The sequence below is a fragment of the Aethina tumida genome, chromosome 1, assembly GCF_024364675.1.
Source record: "Aethina tumida isolate Nest 87 chromosome 1, icAetTumi1.1, whole genome shotgun sequence".
Classification (NCBI taxonomy): Eukaryota; Metazoa; Arthropoda; class Insecta; order Coleoptera; family Nitidulidae; genus Aethina; species Aethina tumida.
Genome location: NC_065435.1, coordinates 2,567,408 through 2,587,081, shown reverse-complemented (window position 1 = coordinate 2,587,081; position 19,674 = coordinate 2,567,408). Strand labels below are relative to the sequence as shown.

At 27.0% G+C, this 19,674-nt stretch overlaps 1 protein-coding gene across 12 annotated transcripts in view; it reads left to right on the top strand.

Annotated features, from left to right (window-relative positions):
* The window catches only part of LOC109601249 (latrophilin Cirl), a 183,623-nt gene that overhangs the window by 73,730 nt on the left and 90,219 nt on the right, over positions 1-19,674 (top strand). For 10 of the 12 annotated variants that reach the window (XR_007547980.1, XR_007547979.1, XM_049967165.1 and 7 more), the window contains one exon: positions 14,005-14,037. The exons of the other annotated variants lie outside the window; for them this stretch is intronic. Coding sequence is in view for 8 of the 10 variants with exons in the window: in XM_049967165.1 (XP_049823122.1) it covers positions 14,005-14,037 (33 nt within the window). In the remaining 2 variants the exon portion in view is untranslated. The remainder of the gene's footprint in view (positions 1-14,004; positions 14,038-19,674) is intronic. 12 annotated transcript variants of the gene reach the window in all.

Here is a 19,674-nt window from a genome sequence, read left to right as displayed (position 1 = left end):
AACGTCTCGTTTAATTGCATTTTTATCGTCGACGTAGTTTTCGCGGAAAAACGAAAACAAAAACGGACCATTACCCCGGGTTTTCTAAGCCGCAACTACAATTTCCGATGGAATTTTATGATGGGGAACAATAAAAACTAAATGAAATACGGACATATTTTCGTGTTCCAATCAATCATTCAGTAATGCATGGAAAATTGTTGTAATTTGTGTGAACGCTTTTAAAAAAGTCCGTCGCTTTTCTTCGTCGATGGACCGTCGATGTTTCGAAATTCTCTCGCTCGCTGCACGTTGGCGAATGTAAATAAAATTGAAACATTGCAGTAAAAAACAATAATAAAAATCAATTTTACTGCCACGTCTAATTAAGTTTATTATAATACCCTTGTAATTTCAAAACTGCATATAATAAAACAAAATACGTTTTTGTACAATTTAATTTACAAATGAAAATGAAATAAAAGCAACAAGGAAATAAACAAACACAATTAACGTGAAATCGAACAGGACATATCATAAATAAAGGACATACATAATCTATTTATATATGTTTTCATCGCATTATTAAAATAATATAACATTATATTATTGATTGACTGGATAAAAAGCGACTTTTGGGACAAAAGGTTAATATTTTTATATAAAATTGATCAATCCTTCGAAGCTTATGAGTTTTGTTCATAAAAAATCGACAAATATTGACATACAAATCATTGAACACTGCTATTTTTTGTGAAACATATTCAAAATATATGTTGTTAATTGAATTACTAAACAAAAAGTCTTTTAGTACAAAAATTATATGTTGTTCATTGAATTACTAAACAAAAAGTGTTTTAGTTTATAAATTGTGTTTTAGAAAAGTCTACATTTTTTCTAAATTTATGCATTTTATTCAGTTTTTTTTGAATAATTGTCAAGTATTCAAGTAAAAATCAATATACTATTGAGGTCTATTATTTAACTTGCCTATCAAATTCATTATCCTTTATTAAACATGTTAAAAATATGTTGTTCATTGAATTACTAAACAAAAAGTGTTTTAGAATAAAAAATGTGTTTTAGAAAGCTTTTGAGGATGTTTTTGTCTAAAGTTTTTTTTAAAAAATTGGCCATTTTTTCTAAATTTATTCATTTTAGTCAGTTTTTAATTTGAATAATTATCAAATATCCAAATATAAATCAATATACCATCGAGGTCCACTATTTGACTTGCTTGTCAAATTCAATATCCTTTGTTAAATATGTTAAAAATATATGTTGTTCATTGAATTACTAAATAAAAAGTATTTTAGTACAAAAACGTGTTTTATAAAATTTTTGAAGATCCTTTTGGCTAAAGTTTACTTAAAAACTTAAAGTTTTCTTAAAAAATTGGCCATTTTTTTTTAAATTTATGCATTTTAATCAATTTTTAATTTAAATAATTGTCAAATATCAAAATATAAATTCAATATCCTTTGTTAAACGTGTTAAAAATATATGTTGTTCATTGAATTACTAAACAAAGAATGTTTTAATATAAAAACCTGTTTTAGAAAGCTTTTGACGATCCTTTTGTCTAAAGTTTTCTTAAAGAATTAGCCATTTTAAATTTATGCATTTTACTCTGTTTTTTATTTGAATAATTACAAATATTTTAATTTAAATCAGTATATTATTAAAATCTTCTATTTGACTTGCCTGTCAAATTCCATATCCTTTGTTAAATATGTTAAAAATATATGTTATTCATTGAATTACTAAACAAAAAGTTTTTTAGTTCAAAAACGTGTTTTAAAAAACTCTTGACGATCCTTTTGGCTTAAGTTTCTTTAAAAAATTCGCCATTTTTTTCTAAATTTATGAATGTTACTCAGTTTTTAATTTGAATAATTATCAAATATCAAAAAATACATTAATATAACATTGAAGTCTATTATTTGATTTACGTATCAAATTTAATATCCTTTGTTAAACATGTTAAAAATATATGTTGTTCATTGAATTACTAAACAAAAACTGTTTTAGTACAAAAATGTGTTTTAAAAAGGTTTTAACGATCCTTTTGGATAAAGTTTTCTTAAAAAATTCGCCATTTTTTCTAAATTTATGCATTTTAGTCAATTTTTAATTTGAAAAATCAAATATCCAAATATCTTTTGTTAGACATTACTAAGCAAAAAGTGTTTTAGCACAAAATAAGTATTTTAAATAGTATTTAGGATTATTTTCTTAAAAAAAATCGCCCATTTTTAGAATTTTATGAATTTTATAAAATTTTAAATTGAAAATTTATCAAGTTTTGAATTTGATAAGTTTTAAATTGGAATAATAACTAAATATCAAAATCAACATGAATTATAAATTATTGATTTGTTGTCAAATTTTGTTGATAATCAAATTTTATCCCCTTTGTGAAATTTAAACGTGTTTCACAGTGACCTCTAATTATATTTACATTCCTGTAATTTTTAAAACTATTAGTCCAACGTTTATAATGCACATTTTTTTAATAAAAGACAATGAAAATAAAATTAATAAAGAGAAAAATAATGTGCAATCGAATAATGATTGTTAATAAAAGAGAATTGTTATCAGTATATTAAAATGATTGATTTTGTAGAAATAATTTATTTTTAAATTATTCATTTCATTTCTTGGTCAAATTTTTGTTGTTTTAAATTTTTATTTTAAAAAAGTACTGTATATATTGTTTGTGTGTGTATCATACAGAACTAAATTTCCACTTTTAAAACTATAAAACAACCCAAAACATAATGTGGTTTTTACAGTACATATTAAAACGGGCAAATATAAATACAACCAAGTAAATAAACAAATCCAATTAATGCAAATTCCAAAAATAGACACAAACAAGGCATTCAATTCAATTGAAATGTTTTTATTCAATTATATTAAAAAAAAAACTTAACATTTTGCTTTAAATTATTCGGGTTATTTTTATGAAAACAAACATCACCCAAAACTGCATGTAAAATATTAACGAAATTAAATTAATTGAACGCTTGTGGTTATTATTTTGTGTGTGCAATGGGTCGGCAGTCAAAACTGCAAACGAAAACACAAACGATTGTTCGTCCGTTCGATTTGATCAATGAATCAGTTGCTAGTCGGGAATTTATTTTCAATGATAACAAAGCCTTAAACGCCAACCACTTAATTCGAGGAGTGCTGAGAGCGGGCCCGGAGACCGATCTATATACAGTAATTTTCGTCTTCCGTAAGCTGCGAGTGCCATAAAATTTAACAACCTTAAGTTGAATTAGTAACTACCTGACTGTTAGACTGTTAGAGGCATGGGACAATGCCCCAGGGCACTCGGCACCGATCTCTTAAATAAAAATATTGGGAAACTTTCCAACGGGTCCAATCTCATTTTTTTTTTTTTTTTTTTTTTTTTTTTTGTTATTTAGTCCGGGGCCCGTCTCTATTAACATCAGCCTTACGGCCGAATATCACGGGCAATTTTTTTCAAATACCGAACGCAATTGTTCAAATAATTGAATATTTATCAATTTAGGATCGGTTTTTGACGACAGACGCATAAATTCGTTGGACAGAACACAATGGGAGCCAAATTAATCTTATTCTGTTGCTGTACGTGAAAGTTATACCTACGTTCGTTTCATATATATATATGTAACAACGTTTCCACAATAGATTTCTTTCATTTTTTAAAATAAATACGCTCTGATTTATACCACAATAGGGTACAGGATTTTTAAATCAATAAAACGTTTACAAGATTTTACTACTTATATAACTAGATCCTGCACGATCTGTTTTATATAATGCCATTTTATCTAACTAATGTAGTGGAAAGATATTTTTGACAGATGACCAAATCTAATCACACAACAAATCAACTGAATGTTCCCTCATTAGCGATTATACAATTATTATTATCATTGTTCGTGACTTTTATATTTAATTTTCTGTTTTACAACAACGATTGTTTTGCAATTCGTAAATTAAATTTGCTTTATAACTTTTTTTTTTTTATTTGAACTATTTTTGGTGTTAATGACAAGTAGTAATCTCAGTCTGGGCAATAAAAAATTTATAAGGTTTACGTGTAAGGAAAATTTAAAATTTTTCTCATTCCTTTTTCTTGTGACACACTTTTTTATATGTCTGCTAATGATATGCACGATTAATGAAAAATTCATAAATTCTCACATGGAAAATATTATGTATAAAAATTGCAATTAAATTGTACAATTTATGAATATTTTTGTTTCGTAATTTGACGTTAATATGCTTGTACATCATTATAATTATTAATTGTCGTTGTGTAACTGAATTTTTAGACCACTTTTTATTAACTAAATTAAGTTATACAATAAAGAAGGAAGAGAACAAATTCAGTCAGTTTATATTCAAGAAAGCTGTAATAAAATTGTTTTAAAAAGGTTTTAACCATCAATTTCAACGAAATTTAAGTTCTTTCATAAGTTTTTGACAAATTTTAACCTGAAAAATTATCCAAAAGTTGTACAAAAGTATATTTTGTGTAATTTTGTTGTTGCCACTCAAATTTTATCTTTGTGACATGAGTTTTTGGGCAATTTTTTCATTCTAATTAATTTTATGGCTAGAAATAATAAAATCAAGGATGAGAATAAACAATTTCAGTCAGTTAATATGATGTGTTTATCATAGCTGTGATAAAACTGTTTTAGAAAGATTTTAACATTGCTTTTATTTAAAAATTCATCAATTTCAACGAAATTTATGTCCCTTCATAAGTTTTTGACAAATCTTAAATTGAAAATTTATCCAAAAGTTGTACAAAAAGCTATTTTATGTAATTCTGTTGTCAATCAAATATAATCCGTGTGAAACTGAATTTTTGGGCCATTATTTCATTCTAATTAAGTTAATAAATAAATAAGTTAAAATAAACAAATTTAGCCAATTAATATGATATATTTATCAAAATATTCAACAAAATATTTATTTATAGAACACATAAACAAGAAGCTCTGATAAAATTGTTTTAAACACATTTTAACATTACTTTGGTTAAGATTTATTTAAAAAATCGTCAACTTCAACGAAATGGATGTTTTTGACAAATTTTAAAGTGAAAAATTAATGAAAAGTTGTACAAAAATCTATTTAATGTAAGTTTGTTGTTGTTTATCAATTTAATCTTTGTTAAACTGAATTTTTGGTCTATTTGTTCACCCGAACTAAGTTTATACTCTCGAAGTTTTAAAACCAAAATTAATAAAGCACAAAATGTTGTAATAGCGTTTTATTCAACGTAATTTATAAATTAAAATAAATATAAATAAAGCCAACAAGGAAAATAAACAAACTCCAATCAATTAATATGATATTTTCATCGAATTATTAAACAAATACATTGTCCACTAAACAAAAGCATTTTTATGTGAGAAACAATTTAAAAAAAAGGAGACATTTTCAGCTGTGGTTTTTTAATAAAAATTAGCCTAAATTCGAAATTGATGCATTTTGGACATATTTTAAACTAGAAAATCGTCGACTATCAAAATATAAATGAAATTTTAGTACAACTTTGACGATTATTAAGTAACTTGACTATCAAATTTCATATCCTTCGTGAAACAGAATTTTTAAGCCGTTTTTTAACCGTCACATGGAATTACGTTTGTACTTTTTTAATTTTAATACTAGAGATAAAAGATGAAACGTTTTAATAAAGTTTTATACAATATAATTTACAAAAGATAAACGAATACAAATAAAACTAGCAAGGAAACATCTTGAAACTTATTTAAAAATGTTCTCATTACTTTGTCTTCTGGATGCCCTCTTTTATATGCCTGTTAATAATTATTATTAAATCCGCCGTAACAAGAAAAAATAAATAAATTCTTGCATGTTATGTAAAAATTGCAGTAAGCTGCATTTTTTTATTTCTCTTTGTAACTTGACGTTAGTATGTCGATACATTTATTAATTGCTTACGCAGAATTAATAAATATTTATGTGTAAATTATTAAATCAATTAAGTATTTTTTAAGATCAACATTATTACTAATGGCAAAGCAACATTTGTTTAATTGTTTCGTATTTCACAACAGTTAGAAAACGTTGCGCAGCCCCGCTAATGCGTTTTGTGCCCGGTAGTAACTAACGTAAGTGGTGAATTAAGTGCGGAATTTCAAGTGAAATTTATTAAAAACTTTCCTCGTTTGTTATTGTCGTCGGGCCGGTTATAAATTGATGCACTTTTGTTATAATTTCGCCGCGATTAATGTCACCCTTTTAAGGTTGTAATCTTGTAAATGCACTAAATTAAAATCGCCCTCCGCGATCGTTGAACGCAAACGCTGCTCAAAATGAACACCGGCAAATCTGAGTGCCATTTCATTAATAAATATTACTGCGTGGAACAAAACGGCTTTTACACTTTAAATATCCGTATAACAGGCAAATAGTTGTTCTTTTGGGAGGCCCCCGGTTTAAATAGTCTGGCATTCCTCTCACTATCTGATGGGCACTAACTGAATGGAGTTAAAAATACTATTAACCAGATTTATTTACAGCTAAACGTTCGCTGCTATGTTTTCATTTGAAATTATGGCCATTTTTTTTTTTGTTTGTTTGTTGCATGTACGCGTGAATTTATCACTTCGAAACTGGCGAATATTTTAAAATTCAAATTTGTTGCAATATGAATTTGTGCCGTTGAATTTTGCGGACTAACATTTTGATACGTTAAAAAAATGCAAATAATTAAATTTATTTCGGCTATCCATGATAAAAATTTAAAACGTTAATTCGCGTTTTTTTTCTGTGTTTAATTATGAATAAAAATGTTATATTGTTTGTTTTTTTTTTCGTGAAAAAAAAAAAAAATAAATATTCGAATATTTAATTAAAAATAATTGGGTTGATTGCGTTTTATTGGAAAATTTCAATCGTGAAAAAGGGAGAAATATCACAAATTTTTAGTAACGAAAACAAATATAAAAAAAATGTATATCACAATCGTTTTATTTTTTATATAAACAAGGGTGAAATAAACTTTTTTTTTCAAATTACTTAAATGTTTTACAATTTTATTACTGGAAATAAAATAAGTAAAATATTGTACTAAAATTAACATAAGTTATGAGAAAGATTACTTTGTTATAAAAATATTATCTTAATTAAACCATTAGAAAGTATGATTTTCAATTTTTTCCAAATACATTCTGGAAATTAAATTAAATTTAATATATTTTATATAAGAAATTGTTTTTTTATTATATTCCAGAAAAAATATTAAATTAAGCAAATTTTACTTAATATTTATGTAAAAAGTTATGAAAAATTTATTACTTTGGAAATAAATTATTAATCATTAACAAAGTAAAAACAAAAGTTATATCAAATATATAATAAATTAATTTTCAATAAGCTGAAAATAAAAAAAAATAATTAAAAAATTTTAAATAAATTAAATTTAAAATATTTTTTTTTAAAAATGATGTTTTTCGATTATTGTGGACAAAAGAATAGTTGTGTATGAAATTTGTAATTATCATCAGAAATTGTAAAAAATACGTATCAGAAAAAATTATGAAAAATTTATTACTTTGAAATTAAATTATTAATCCTCATCAAATTAACAACAAACAAGAATTATATAAAATGTATAATAAAAAACATTAAGAAAATATAATGAAAATTGTAATTAATTAATTACTATCTAAAATTGTAAAATATTCGTATCAGAAAAAATATTAAAAAACTTTTAAGTAAGCTTTACTATTTATATAAAAAGTTATGAATAATTTATTAAATAAAAAATAAATAAATAAAATTAAATAAAAAAATAAATAAAACATTTTAAATAAATTAAATTTAATATATTTTTTATAATAAAATATGTTTTTTGATTATATTGTAGAAAAAATAACAGATGTGTATGAAATTTGTAGTTAATTACTATCAAAAATTATAAAAAATTCTTATTAGAAAAAATATTAAAAAGCTTTAAGTAAATTTTACTTAATATATATGTGGAAAGTTATGAAAAATTTATTGTTATGGAATTAAATTATTAATCTTCATCAAACTAAAAACAAAAATTACATAAAATGTGTAATAAAAAACAAAAAATATTATTTTTCAGTTAATAAGTAATAAATTAATTTACAATAAACTAAAAATAAAAAAAAAAGTTATAAAAAATACGTATCAGAGCAATATTAAAAAGCTTTAAGTAAATGTAAAAAGTTATAAAAAATTTATTGTTTTGGATTTAAATTTTGAATCATAATCAAACAAAAAACAAAAATTTATAAAATGTGTAATAAAAACATTAAAAAAATATGATCTTTTTTATAAGTAGATAATAAATTAATTTACAATAAAGTAGAAATGTGTATGAAATTTGTAATTAAAAATCAAAAAGTTATGAAAAATTTATTACTTTGGAATTAAATTATTAATCTACATCAAGTTAGTCATAATAAAATATGATATTCAATTATTACATAATTGATTAATTTACAGTAAATTAAAAACTAAAATTTTATAAAATGATATTTTATATTAATTTTATGGAAAATGGATTAATTTTTAATAATTTGTTATTTAAATAACGTTTCCATTATTATCTGATTTTTTGAATAGTGAACTAGAAAAATGGTCTTGACTAAAGTTTGAAATAAATTATTACGTAATATTATAAAATTAATTTTCTATGAAATAAAATTGTTAAGCACCGAATTAATCTGCAGTAAAATAAAACAATAATTATAAAAAATGTATCATTAAGTAAAGTAAAGAAAAAGTTAAATGTAATATTTTCTATTTGAGAAGAAACTATTATTGTTTCATTAGTTTGTAATGATGGTTAGTTATTAAAAATAAATTATAAAAAAATGTTGGTCAGAATGGAATAATGAGAAAAGTTTTATATGTAATTTTTCACATGTAAAAAGTTGTGAATGTTTTATTATGTCAGAATAAAACGTGTGGAGTACGGATTAATATAAAACTAATTGAAGTGAAGACAATGTTTTAATGAAGTTTTAAAATTAACACATTTTAATAACGTCCGAATTAAATGTAAAAAATAAATGTGTGTCGGAAGAAAAAGAAATGGGAAAAGTTGGTTATAAAGTCTAGTTAAATTCGGCGCAAAGAATAGTAATGTTGGCTGCTACAATTGTGTGTAATGCCGTTAATAAAAAACATGAAGAGGTTGTAGGAAGAAGTTTTATTTATCGCGTTTATTTTGAAAAGATAATAAGAAAAGTTTATATAAGTAAGTGACAAAACAAAGTAAAAAAGGCATGTGAAAGGGTCGCCTTAAAAGTTGCTCTAAACTGTTTGATAGCAGCCAAGTAAAGGCAGGTTGCAGTAAACGTTATAATGTAACACTGGCAAAAGCGAAGAACCCTTGTCGCTAGAAAATCAATAGAGACTCGTGCACAGTCCTCTTCTAGCGTTACACTGCCACCGCCACCGCCACCGCCACCGCCGCCGATGCCGATGCCGGTGCCGATGCCGGTGCCGATGCCGTCCCAACGTTTGCACTGCACACACTACACAGCGGTACACTGTACACAGTACACAGTACTCCGGCACATCCGCCACTTTGTTTGTCTCTTCTCGCCCCACAAGTCAATTTAGCGTCGACACCGACACGTACATGTTCCGTACTTTTTCGTGGGCACGTTTCGGGCTGAGAACGGTGGCAAATTTAAAAATAAACATGTGCCAGGGGGTTGCGAGACGAGCCACGCAAAAATGTGCGTAGGAATTACGGCCGGAAATCCCGAAATCCGGATTCGACGGGAGCGTGCGACGTTGCTGCTACGCGGCGTTAGTTTTACGCCGAGGGGGCACTACTCATCTCCACCTGTCTCCGAGCCTTCTTTCCTTCTCCCCGTGCCGTTCGGGCGGGCCTTTATTTAGCCCGCCAATTCGCAACACAACCCGCCATCAACGCGTGAAACGGTCCCCGAGTAAGGAAGAGGGGAAAAAACTATACCTGTGCCCCGGAATTGTCACCGTTACAGTTCCTAGGTGCGAAAATGTTCGAATGCATTGGAGTCGTTACAGTTTTATGCCCCGCCGGTAATTACGATTGAACATCTGCGTGGAAATCTGTATGAGAAAAATGGCTTTTCCAGATGGTGTTTTACTGTTATATTATTGAAGGTTTTTTATTATTTTTGCCCGCTATGAATTGAGTGGGACTTCGTGGTGCAATTGTTGTGTTAAATAAATGTTGCGAGGCGCGAGGCCTTAAGAATGACTTGATTCTTGGCACGCTGCTAATGTGCCTTTAAAATATGCTGCACAAAGATCTCTCTATTGAAAAATCGACGAAAAATTACATACAAACTCTTCACTTTAGTTTTATATCAAATTTAGTCTGTTTAAAACTGAGTTTTTAGACTAATTTTCACTCTAATTAATTAAGACTACAAAAAATAAATCCTAGAAAGAGAATTAGACTAATTCAATCAATTAATATAATCTTTTTATCAAAATATTCAATACATTTTTTATTGAATGTATAAACAAAAAGCTAAAAATATTTTTACATTCCTTTGGTTAAGGTTCAACGAAATGTAAGTTCTTTCGTAAGTTTTTGACAAATTTTATATATTGAAAATTTATACAAAAGTTGTACAAAAAGGTATTTTATGTAATTCTGTAGTCAATCAAATATAATCTGTGTGAAACTGAATTTTTGGGCCATTTTTTCATTCTAATTAAATTTACACTCATAATTTAAGGCCAGAAATAATAAAACAAAGGAAGACAATAAACAAATTTAGCCAATTAATATTGTATATTTATCAAAATGTTTAAGAAAATATTTATTTATAGAACATATAAACAAAAATCTGTGATAAAATTGTTTTAAAAACATTTTAACATCACTTTGGTTATGGTTTGTTTAAATAAATCATCAATTTGAACAAAATTTAAGTTCTTTCATAAGTTTTTGAAAAATTTTAAATTGAAAAATTGTCTAAAAGTTGTACAAAAACTAATTTGTATAATTTTGTCTTTGTCAGTAAAATTTAATTTTTGTAAAAGTGAATTTTTGGGCCATTTTTTCATTCTAAATAAATTTACACTCTCATAATTTTAAGACTAGAAATATTAAAACCAAGAAAGAAATTAAACAAATTCAGTCAATTAATATGATATGTTTATCAGAATATTCCAGAAAATATTTATTTATAGAACGTATAAACAAAAAGCTGTGATAAAATTGTTTTAAAAACATTGTTTTGGTTAAGGTTTATTAAAAAATTCAACAAAATTTATGTCTCTTATTTTATATTATAAAAATAAAATTTAATCTTTGTGAAAAATTTAATCAATTTATATGATGTTTTTATCAAAAAAATCAAAGAAATATTTATTTATTGAACGTATAAACAAAAAGCAGTGATAAAACTGATTAAAAAAAATCTCAACATTGCTTTGGTTAAAAAAAGCTTCAATTTTAATGAAATTTAATATCCTTCATTCGTTTTTGGCAAATTTAAAATTGAAAAATTATCGAAAAGTTGTACAAAAATTCATTTAATATAATTTTATTGTTGTTTGTCAAATTAATCTTTGTTAAACTAAACTTTTAATCCATTTGAATTATGTTTATGTTCTCGTAATTTTAAAACTGAAACTAATAAAACACAAAGTGTAATAACGTTTTATTCAACTTAATTTATGAATTAAAATAAATATAAATAAAGCCAACAAGGTAAATAAACAAATTTCATTTAATTAATATGATGTTTTTATAGAATTTTTAAATAAACAGTAATTTCATGTGAGAAACATGTTTTTAAAAAATTTCAAAGACATTTTTAGTTATGGTTTTTTAATAAAAATTAATCATGTATTTTGGCAAAACTTATATTAGAAAATTGATAAATATAAATTAATTTTTGTGCAACTTTGATGATTATTAATTAAGTTACTTGAGTATTAAATTTCATATCCTTTATGCTGAACTGAATTTTGAAGTCGTTTTTTAACCGTCACATCGAATTACGTTTATTCTTCTATAATTTTAAAAGTAGAGATAAAAGCTGAAACGTTTTAATAAAGTTTCATACAATATAATTTACAGAAGATAGACGAATACAAATAAAACCAGCGAGGTAATAACTTGAGACTTGTTTAAAAATGTCCTCATTACTTTTTCTTCTGGCACCCTCTTTTAATTTTAAATATTAAGTTTAATCTGCTCTGTTTAGTAACAACAGAACACGTAAAATGCACACAATTCGGTTGATGTTATGTGGGACTTCTCGACGATGCAAACTCGTATTAAACAAATATTACAAAACGCGATGCCCTAAGAATGACTTTGCGTTCGTTCGATTCTTAGTAAATTGCAAAATGTGCGTTTGCAACATGCTGAACAAAAGCCTCCTTTTATAAATATCAGGTTACTAATTATGTTGTAATAATAGAGTTTAAAGTACATTACGGAGAAGGGTATATAATACAAAGTGAAGCAATTATATCCGCCGTACACATCTGAAACAATTGGCAAATAAATGATCACACTTTCTCACAATATTAACCATATTTTTCCCACTGCATTTTCCGAAGGGGGGTGCATAATTTTAATGTGATATTGGTGCATTGAGCGTGGGTTGATTGTTCCCGATGAATCTTCTTATACATATGCTTGTAATAACGATTATTGTTCTTTATAAATGGACGGAATGGTTAACGCCATATGCGACCCAAATAACCGTTCTCTCCCCTAAATTTTGATCGTTTATTCTTTTGGGATTACTCATACTCATACGGCGCTCGCATAAACTACGTCTGGTTCACTCTTCATTATTTGCACAACCATTTATTCGAATACTTTTTTTCCTACACTCCGACCAAATTGGCCAAATTAAATATTTAATTTCGGTAAACAAGATAACAACCGTAAACATTTTCTAGAAATATTGTCACGTTGAGTACGTCTTTATTAGTTTAACTAGGAACGTCGTTAATGAAAATACGTGACTCACATCTTCTACTAAGTTTTATGTATTTTTAGATTTTTACAATTACAGCGTGACCTACAGCAATAAAAGTGATCACTATCACGTTAATTATTACCACAAACGTCATATAATACGTTTCTTATTAGGGATTACATTTACATTTCCACCACCCCCTTCTTTTTTTAATTATTTATTTTGTTTAACTTCCTCCTCCATCCTAATTACCTCGGGTTTATTATCTTATCCCTTTGAAGTACAACTCCTATCATCACTTTCACTTGATGTAGACGTAACCTGGAATTAAAAAAATATGAAAAAACACCATTAATTGTTATTATTAAGTTGGCTTAAACGCGGTTCTTGAGGCCTAGGTTCCAATCCCCTTATTTCGGAGGACAAAAGGGAACTTATTACACTTGAAATAAACAAAGGACTGCGCGTATTGATTTTGTGCTTTCCCGAAGGTAAAAACTCATTAAATAATTCTTTAAAAGACACAGAAAAAAGGGAGGAAAACATTTATTTCGGCAAAAGAATAATTTTCTTATTGTGGGCCCCTTAATGCGAATAGTAAAAAGTCCCTTTTTATCATCGGGCATTGTAATTACGTTTTCGCGTACGGTTATTAATTCGTGTTTTGACAATCCACGATATTGTTTCCGTGTTAAAATATAAACGGGAACAACGGGAACGAAAGCCATTTTTTCTGTTTTGTTAATATTTTTAAACTGACGTTTTTAATAATCCATAATGACGTTTTGTAAATAACCGTTGGCAATTATTTACAATGAATCAGTTTCTGGTATCAGTAATTTATCGATGACGAAGGAACAAGTTCCCTTGACAATCAACATTTTTCCACGATCTCCAATAAATTAAACACTAATCACTGTGTTCTCGGAACAAGTGACAACGACGAGGACGGAGAAGGGAAACGATTTTATTAACTTTGAATGACTAACAATTCTAATCAAAATTGATTGTTCTAAATGGAATTTTATTAACGCAATCTTCTTGTTTTTTTTTGCAGGTGAATATCCAATTCCAACGCCGAGGATTAAAAGTATGTAATAATTAATATAATTACTTTTTACTTACATCAAATTCTGAAATTTTTAAGCAAAAACAAATATTATTGAATCGTTTCGATGTTTGCTCTGGAATTTATGAATTTGTTGTAGAAATTCTGTGTGTCTCTTGAGAAACAAGAAATGCTGATTTTTAGTTAGTTTTTGATAATTAAGTAATGTTTTTTTTTGTTGTCACAGAATGCTGACGTCTAATTAATGAGATTATTTAAAATTATGTTCCCAGACAAAAAGAAACTAAAGCTCCAAAGGTTAACTTAAAAAGTATCTTCTAATTATAGAAATGAATTTCATAAACTACAATTTCTTGTGTCCATTTAATAAAACTTCTAAAGTCCATGTTTCACGTTTCCAGTGAGTAAGTAATACTCCAGTTGTAGCTGCACTTTTGAATAAAAGCTTCTTGTAATTATAATTTTAAAAAATAAAATGAACAAGATGTATTTAAAGTACAAATAAAGATATTTTCTTTAAAAGGGTAAAATGAGCTATCACTGATGAAACTCATATTAGAAGAAATGAAGAAGTTGTTTCGAAATAGAATCTTCTGAACTGATAAATTGGAAAATAAACTGTGAATTTCCAATTAAATAAATTGACTTAACACTGACTTTAATTTATGATAAAGTTGCAAAGATTGTTTTTCTAATCTAAATTACATTTTATCTCAAATTCCCAATAAGTAAAAGCTTCAGATTGAGGCTACATGTTTAAATTAATTAAAATATTAAAAAAAATAAAAAAAGTGTTTATGAAGAAGCCTTTTAGAAAAAAATTAAAATGAAAAAGCTTGTGAAAGAGATTTTTATAATTGATAAATTGGTGAATAAAACTGTGAATTTCCAATTAAAGAAATTGACTTAATACTGACTTTAATTTATAATAAAGCTATAAGGATTGTTTTTTCTAATATTAAAGAGTATTTTCCAATTGAAAAAATTAAATTTGTTGGTAATCACACACACACACAAGAAGTAGAAATTTGAATATTCTACATCTTGTGATCATCGTTATTGACTATGAAAATGATACAATAAATAAATTAAACTAACCTTTCCAGGACACCTTATGAATAGAAATAAATATGTTGTTTTAACAATAAGAAGAACATGCTAAGCTCTTTTTAATAAAGGAACTTTTGAAGCTTTTTTATCATAAACATGTAAATTGTTTGTGATTTAAAATTGAACTAAAATTTTGATTGTCATAAAGAAATTCTCTTATGTAGTATGCTTTTGTTATAAGAAAGAAATATGATAAAATTCAACTACCAAAGGAATTTCTAAAATACATTTTATCTCAAATTTTCAATAAGTAAAAGCTTCAGACTGAGGCTACATTTTTAAATTAAAATTAAAGATTCTAAGAAAAGGTGAACCTGAAATTGAGCTGATGAGGTTACTTTGAAAAAAATTAAATTATTATAGATAAAAAATCTTGTGAAAGAGATTTTTCTTATCTTATAAATTGGTGAATAAAACAGTGAATTTATAATTAAAAAAATTGACTTAATACTGACTTAAAATACATACCCATTTTAAAAATATTTCCTAATTGAAAAAATTAAATTTGTTGATAGTTATAGAATATTCTACTTTTTGTGATCAACGTTTTATTGTGGTAATTGATTCCGAAAATAGTAAAACAAATAAATTAAACGAAACTTTGCAGAACAACTTATCAATAAAAATAAAAATGTTTTGACAATGACTCTATTTAATAAAGGAGCTTTCGAAGCTTATTTATCTTAAACATGTGAAATTGTTTGTGGTTATAAGATTGAATTTAAACTATTGAAATTGTCTTAAAGATAAGTAAGTGCTTATTAGAAGAAAGAAAGGCGAATTCCCAATAGAAATTGAGGATCCAATTGAGGCTACTTTTTAAAAAGGAAGATGAAAATACTGAGTTGATGAAGACGTTGTTTAGACAAAAAATACAGTTAAGTTTGATATTGATAAATCGGTGAATAAAACAGCGAACTTCCAATTGTATAAATTGACTTCTGCAGCATCTGTTATGTTTGTTTTGATCCTTCGCCACCTTACAATTAAGTTTGATTGGATTTAGCGATTAACAATTTACGACTAGAAGAAGTCCAAGTGCGTCGTAAATCTTCCTATTGCAGGATGATGTTTTTTTTTGCCAGTCATAATGCGTTACTTTACGGCTAATAAAGTATAACAATGCACCCGACTTGTATAAAAGAAAGCGCTTTGAATGTAGTAGCCATAAACCTTTTATATAAAAGTCATAAAATGTATGAATATAATGCTTAAAACAATAACGTCGTTTTAGAGCAGGTTTTTACAACTGCAAAGGTCAAGATGTCGGATGGTGTTGTAAGACTATCGGTTATTTGCACTCATATTTTTAATCATAAATCACCAAAGTCCATTTTACGTGTACGAACACCAAAACGAAGTTGTGCCCTCACTTGTCGGACATCTACAAACATACCCAAACCAGTTTTTTTTATTCCGGCCGCAATAAAAATTTCCTAAATCGTACTTCTAAGAAGAAAATATAATTTTTAAATGCTCGCCTAGCAATTATATTTTTTTTAAAGATATAATGATAATGGTTATTTCTAGTGTTTCACACGTTCTTACTCAAATAAGCTGGATACAAACACGCTGTAGGCCGTGTTTTAAAACAGGATAATAAAATATTTGTGCATGATTCACAAGATTCATTTGAATAATGCACGTACTCAGTGGCCGGAGATTAAATTGTTTAAACTAGATAAAAACTTAGCCATTTTACAATTGTATACGAAAACACGAACTGGCTTTCATCTTTATTATGGTTTGTCCATATTTTTTTCCCTCAACATTCCACCGGTCTTTCAGCGTCGGTGTTTTTCTATGCGATTTTCCATTGTTTTTTGGAATTCGCATCGCCGTCTCGTTTCATAATTTCTCTTCCAATTTCATCGGAATTGCTCATTTAATCGCGCTAAATTCTTCCTGTGAATTCACTCACACCTTTTTCACCTCGGCTCGTTTATGGCGTTTCGTTCAGTTTCTCGAAGATCAATTAGTCGACAAGTGGGTCTGTTCAGGTTGTGCATAGAAAAAACGAATAAACAGAATAAATATAGCGATTGTCGGTGATGTTTTTAAAGCACGTTTCCGGCGATTATTCAAACCCATTGAAATGAGCCGCCGATAAAAACCATAGTGTCTCCATGAAGGGAGAAAAGTTGGAGCAATCAAATATAGCTTATGCATTCGTTTGCTTTTGCCGGGACGTACAGTTATGTGTGTTTACAAGTAAGCGAATAATCCCTCTATATTGGGACGTCTTATTGCCAAGTTTCGGGAAAGAATCTTTTGAATAACATTTTCGAACGTATTTACATACGGGAAAAAGGGACACGGTTTCGCCATCTGGCTCAAATAACGTTCCAAATCAAATCTGGAATAATTAACCGACTGACTTTTTTTCTCTCCTGTTCTAATCGCTTTTTATTTACATAATAATCTTGGACAACATCCGAAAACAATATGTACCATAATCAAAACGGTACTATTATAAGATTCTCCTAATTAAATTTATTGGATGTCTGTATAATAAGCCCGAATTAAAATTTATCGTGGTAGTTTTATAAAAACTAGCTGCTTCTCAGAAAGTAAAAATGAACAAAGTATAAAGATAATTTTACGTACATTATTCACAGCTTCTTTAGAAGAAATAAAGATACTGCTTTGATAAAGAAAAATAAGTTTAAACTTTATAAGATTTTGAAAGAAGAAGAATAAGTTGATATTAAAGTATATTTGTCAGAACAAATGAAGTTTACAAAAGGGAGTGTTATCTTTGATTTGATTCTAAGCCACATTTCTGTTCTAATTGTGTTATATTTCCATAATACTCTTTAATAATGTCCAAAACTAATGTGTCAAAATCAGTAGTATTATAATTTTCTAATTAAATTTGTCAAATTTCAGTATTAAAGATTGTTGTTTAGTAACTGTTAGTCAAAATGAAAATATTTATTACTGTAGATATACTAAAGCAACTGCTTTAGAAGTAATAAAGATACTGTTTTGAAAAAGAGTAAAAGGAATTAAGGATGACCTGAAATTTATTATAACTATATTTAAAGAAGATTCTGAAAGAAAAGAGATACTGGACAAAGCTAAAAGATATTTTTTAAAACATATTGAACCAACTCTGTCAAAAAACTGAAGAAATTCACAAAGTGAAAGTTGAATTTAGAAAAATTACTAAGAAAAATCTTCGAAGAAGGTGTTCTTATCCCATGAATTGTTGAGTAAAGAATAATTTCAAATTGTAGAAGTCAAATTTTAACCACATTTGTTATTTTTGTTTTGATTTTAGGTCACCTTTTCGTTTTATTTGTCTTATATTTTCATATTACTTTTTGACAATGTCCAAAACTGTGTCATAACCAAAACATAATTTTCTAATTAAATTTATCAAATTTTAGTAAGATTGAATTAAAATTTCTTGTGAAAATCATTTTAAAGAAGCTAGTCAAAAGAAAAATATTTATTATGTATAAAGAAATTTTTGCAGACACACTAAATCAACTTTTTTAGAAGATACTGTTTGGAAGAAGAGTAAAAGGAGTTAAGGTTGAGGTGAAATTTCTTATGACTAAATTTAAAGAAGATTATGACAAGAAAGGAAGGAGATACTAGACAAACTTTTTGAAGCAACTCTCAAAATAAATGAATTTCAAATTGTAGGAATCTATTTTAACCACTTCTGTTATCCCCGTTTTTATTCTAAGCCAACTTTCTCTTTTAATTATCTTATATTTTCATAATAATCTTTAAAAACATTCAAAAGTAATGTCATAATTAAAATAGTACTATTAGGTTCTTCTAATTAAACAAAGAGACTTTTAGAAAAAGAAAGAAAAATTTTCAGGTAGAGCTGAAATTTCTTATAAAAGAAGATTCTGAAAAGAAAAGAGGACAGGAAGTTAAAAGTTATTTTATGAATTTTTTTATAAAAAGGCATCAGAAGCAGATTGTTCTTATCTGATAAATTGATGTATAAAAGTGTAAATTCAAAATTGTTAAAATGGACTTTGGTAACATCTGTTGTCTTTGTTCGTATCCTTCGCCACCTTTCAGTTTTAATGGCACTTTATTTGCATAATAACATCCGAAAACAATGTGTATAATATAATAATAAAAACGCTACCATTATAATCTTGGCCAATTAAATTTATTGATCGGCCTAAACGGCAGCAACTAACGTACAGAAACGCTGACGAAGTGGGTAAAAGTGGTTAACAAAATTTTTAACTTAATTATGACATGTGTGAAATTAGGCATGTACCGTCACGGTCCGAGTGGTTTTAATGTTCCCCGGCTTCCTTTTTAAGACGCACTTGGAACCACTTAAAATTTTCGAATTCCTTCCGGTAATGTCTTCGCCACGCACGTTTATTTTATTTCATTTTTTTTCCCCACGTTCCGTTGGCAATCTCGTTTCAAATTTTAATGCCCCGCGGCTTATGAAATATTCACCGCGGCGGAAATATATCAGGTGGTCTGGGGCATTAATTTTTTAAGTGTTTTTTAGTGCGTGGTGGATCTTCGGTTTTCATTAAAATCCACTTAGACGTTCGC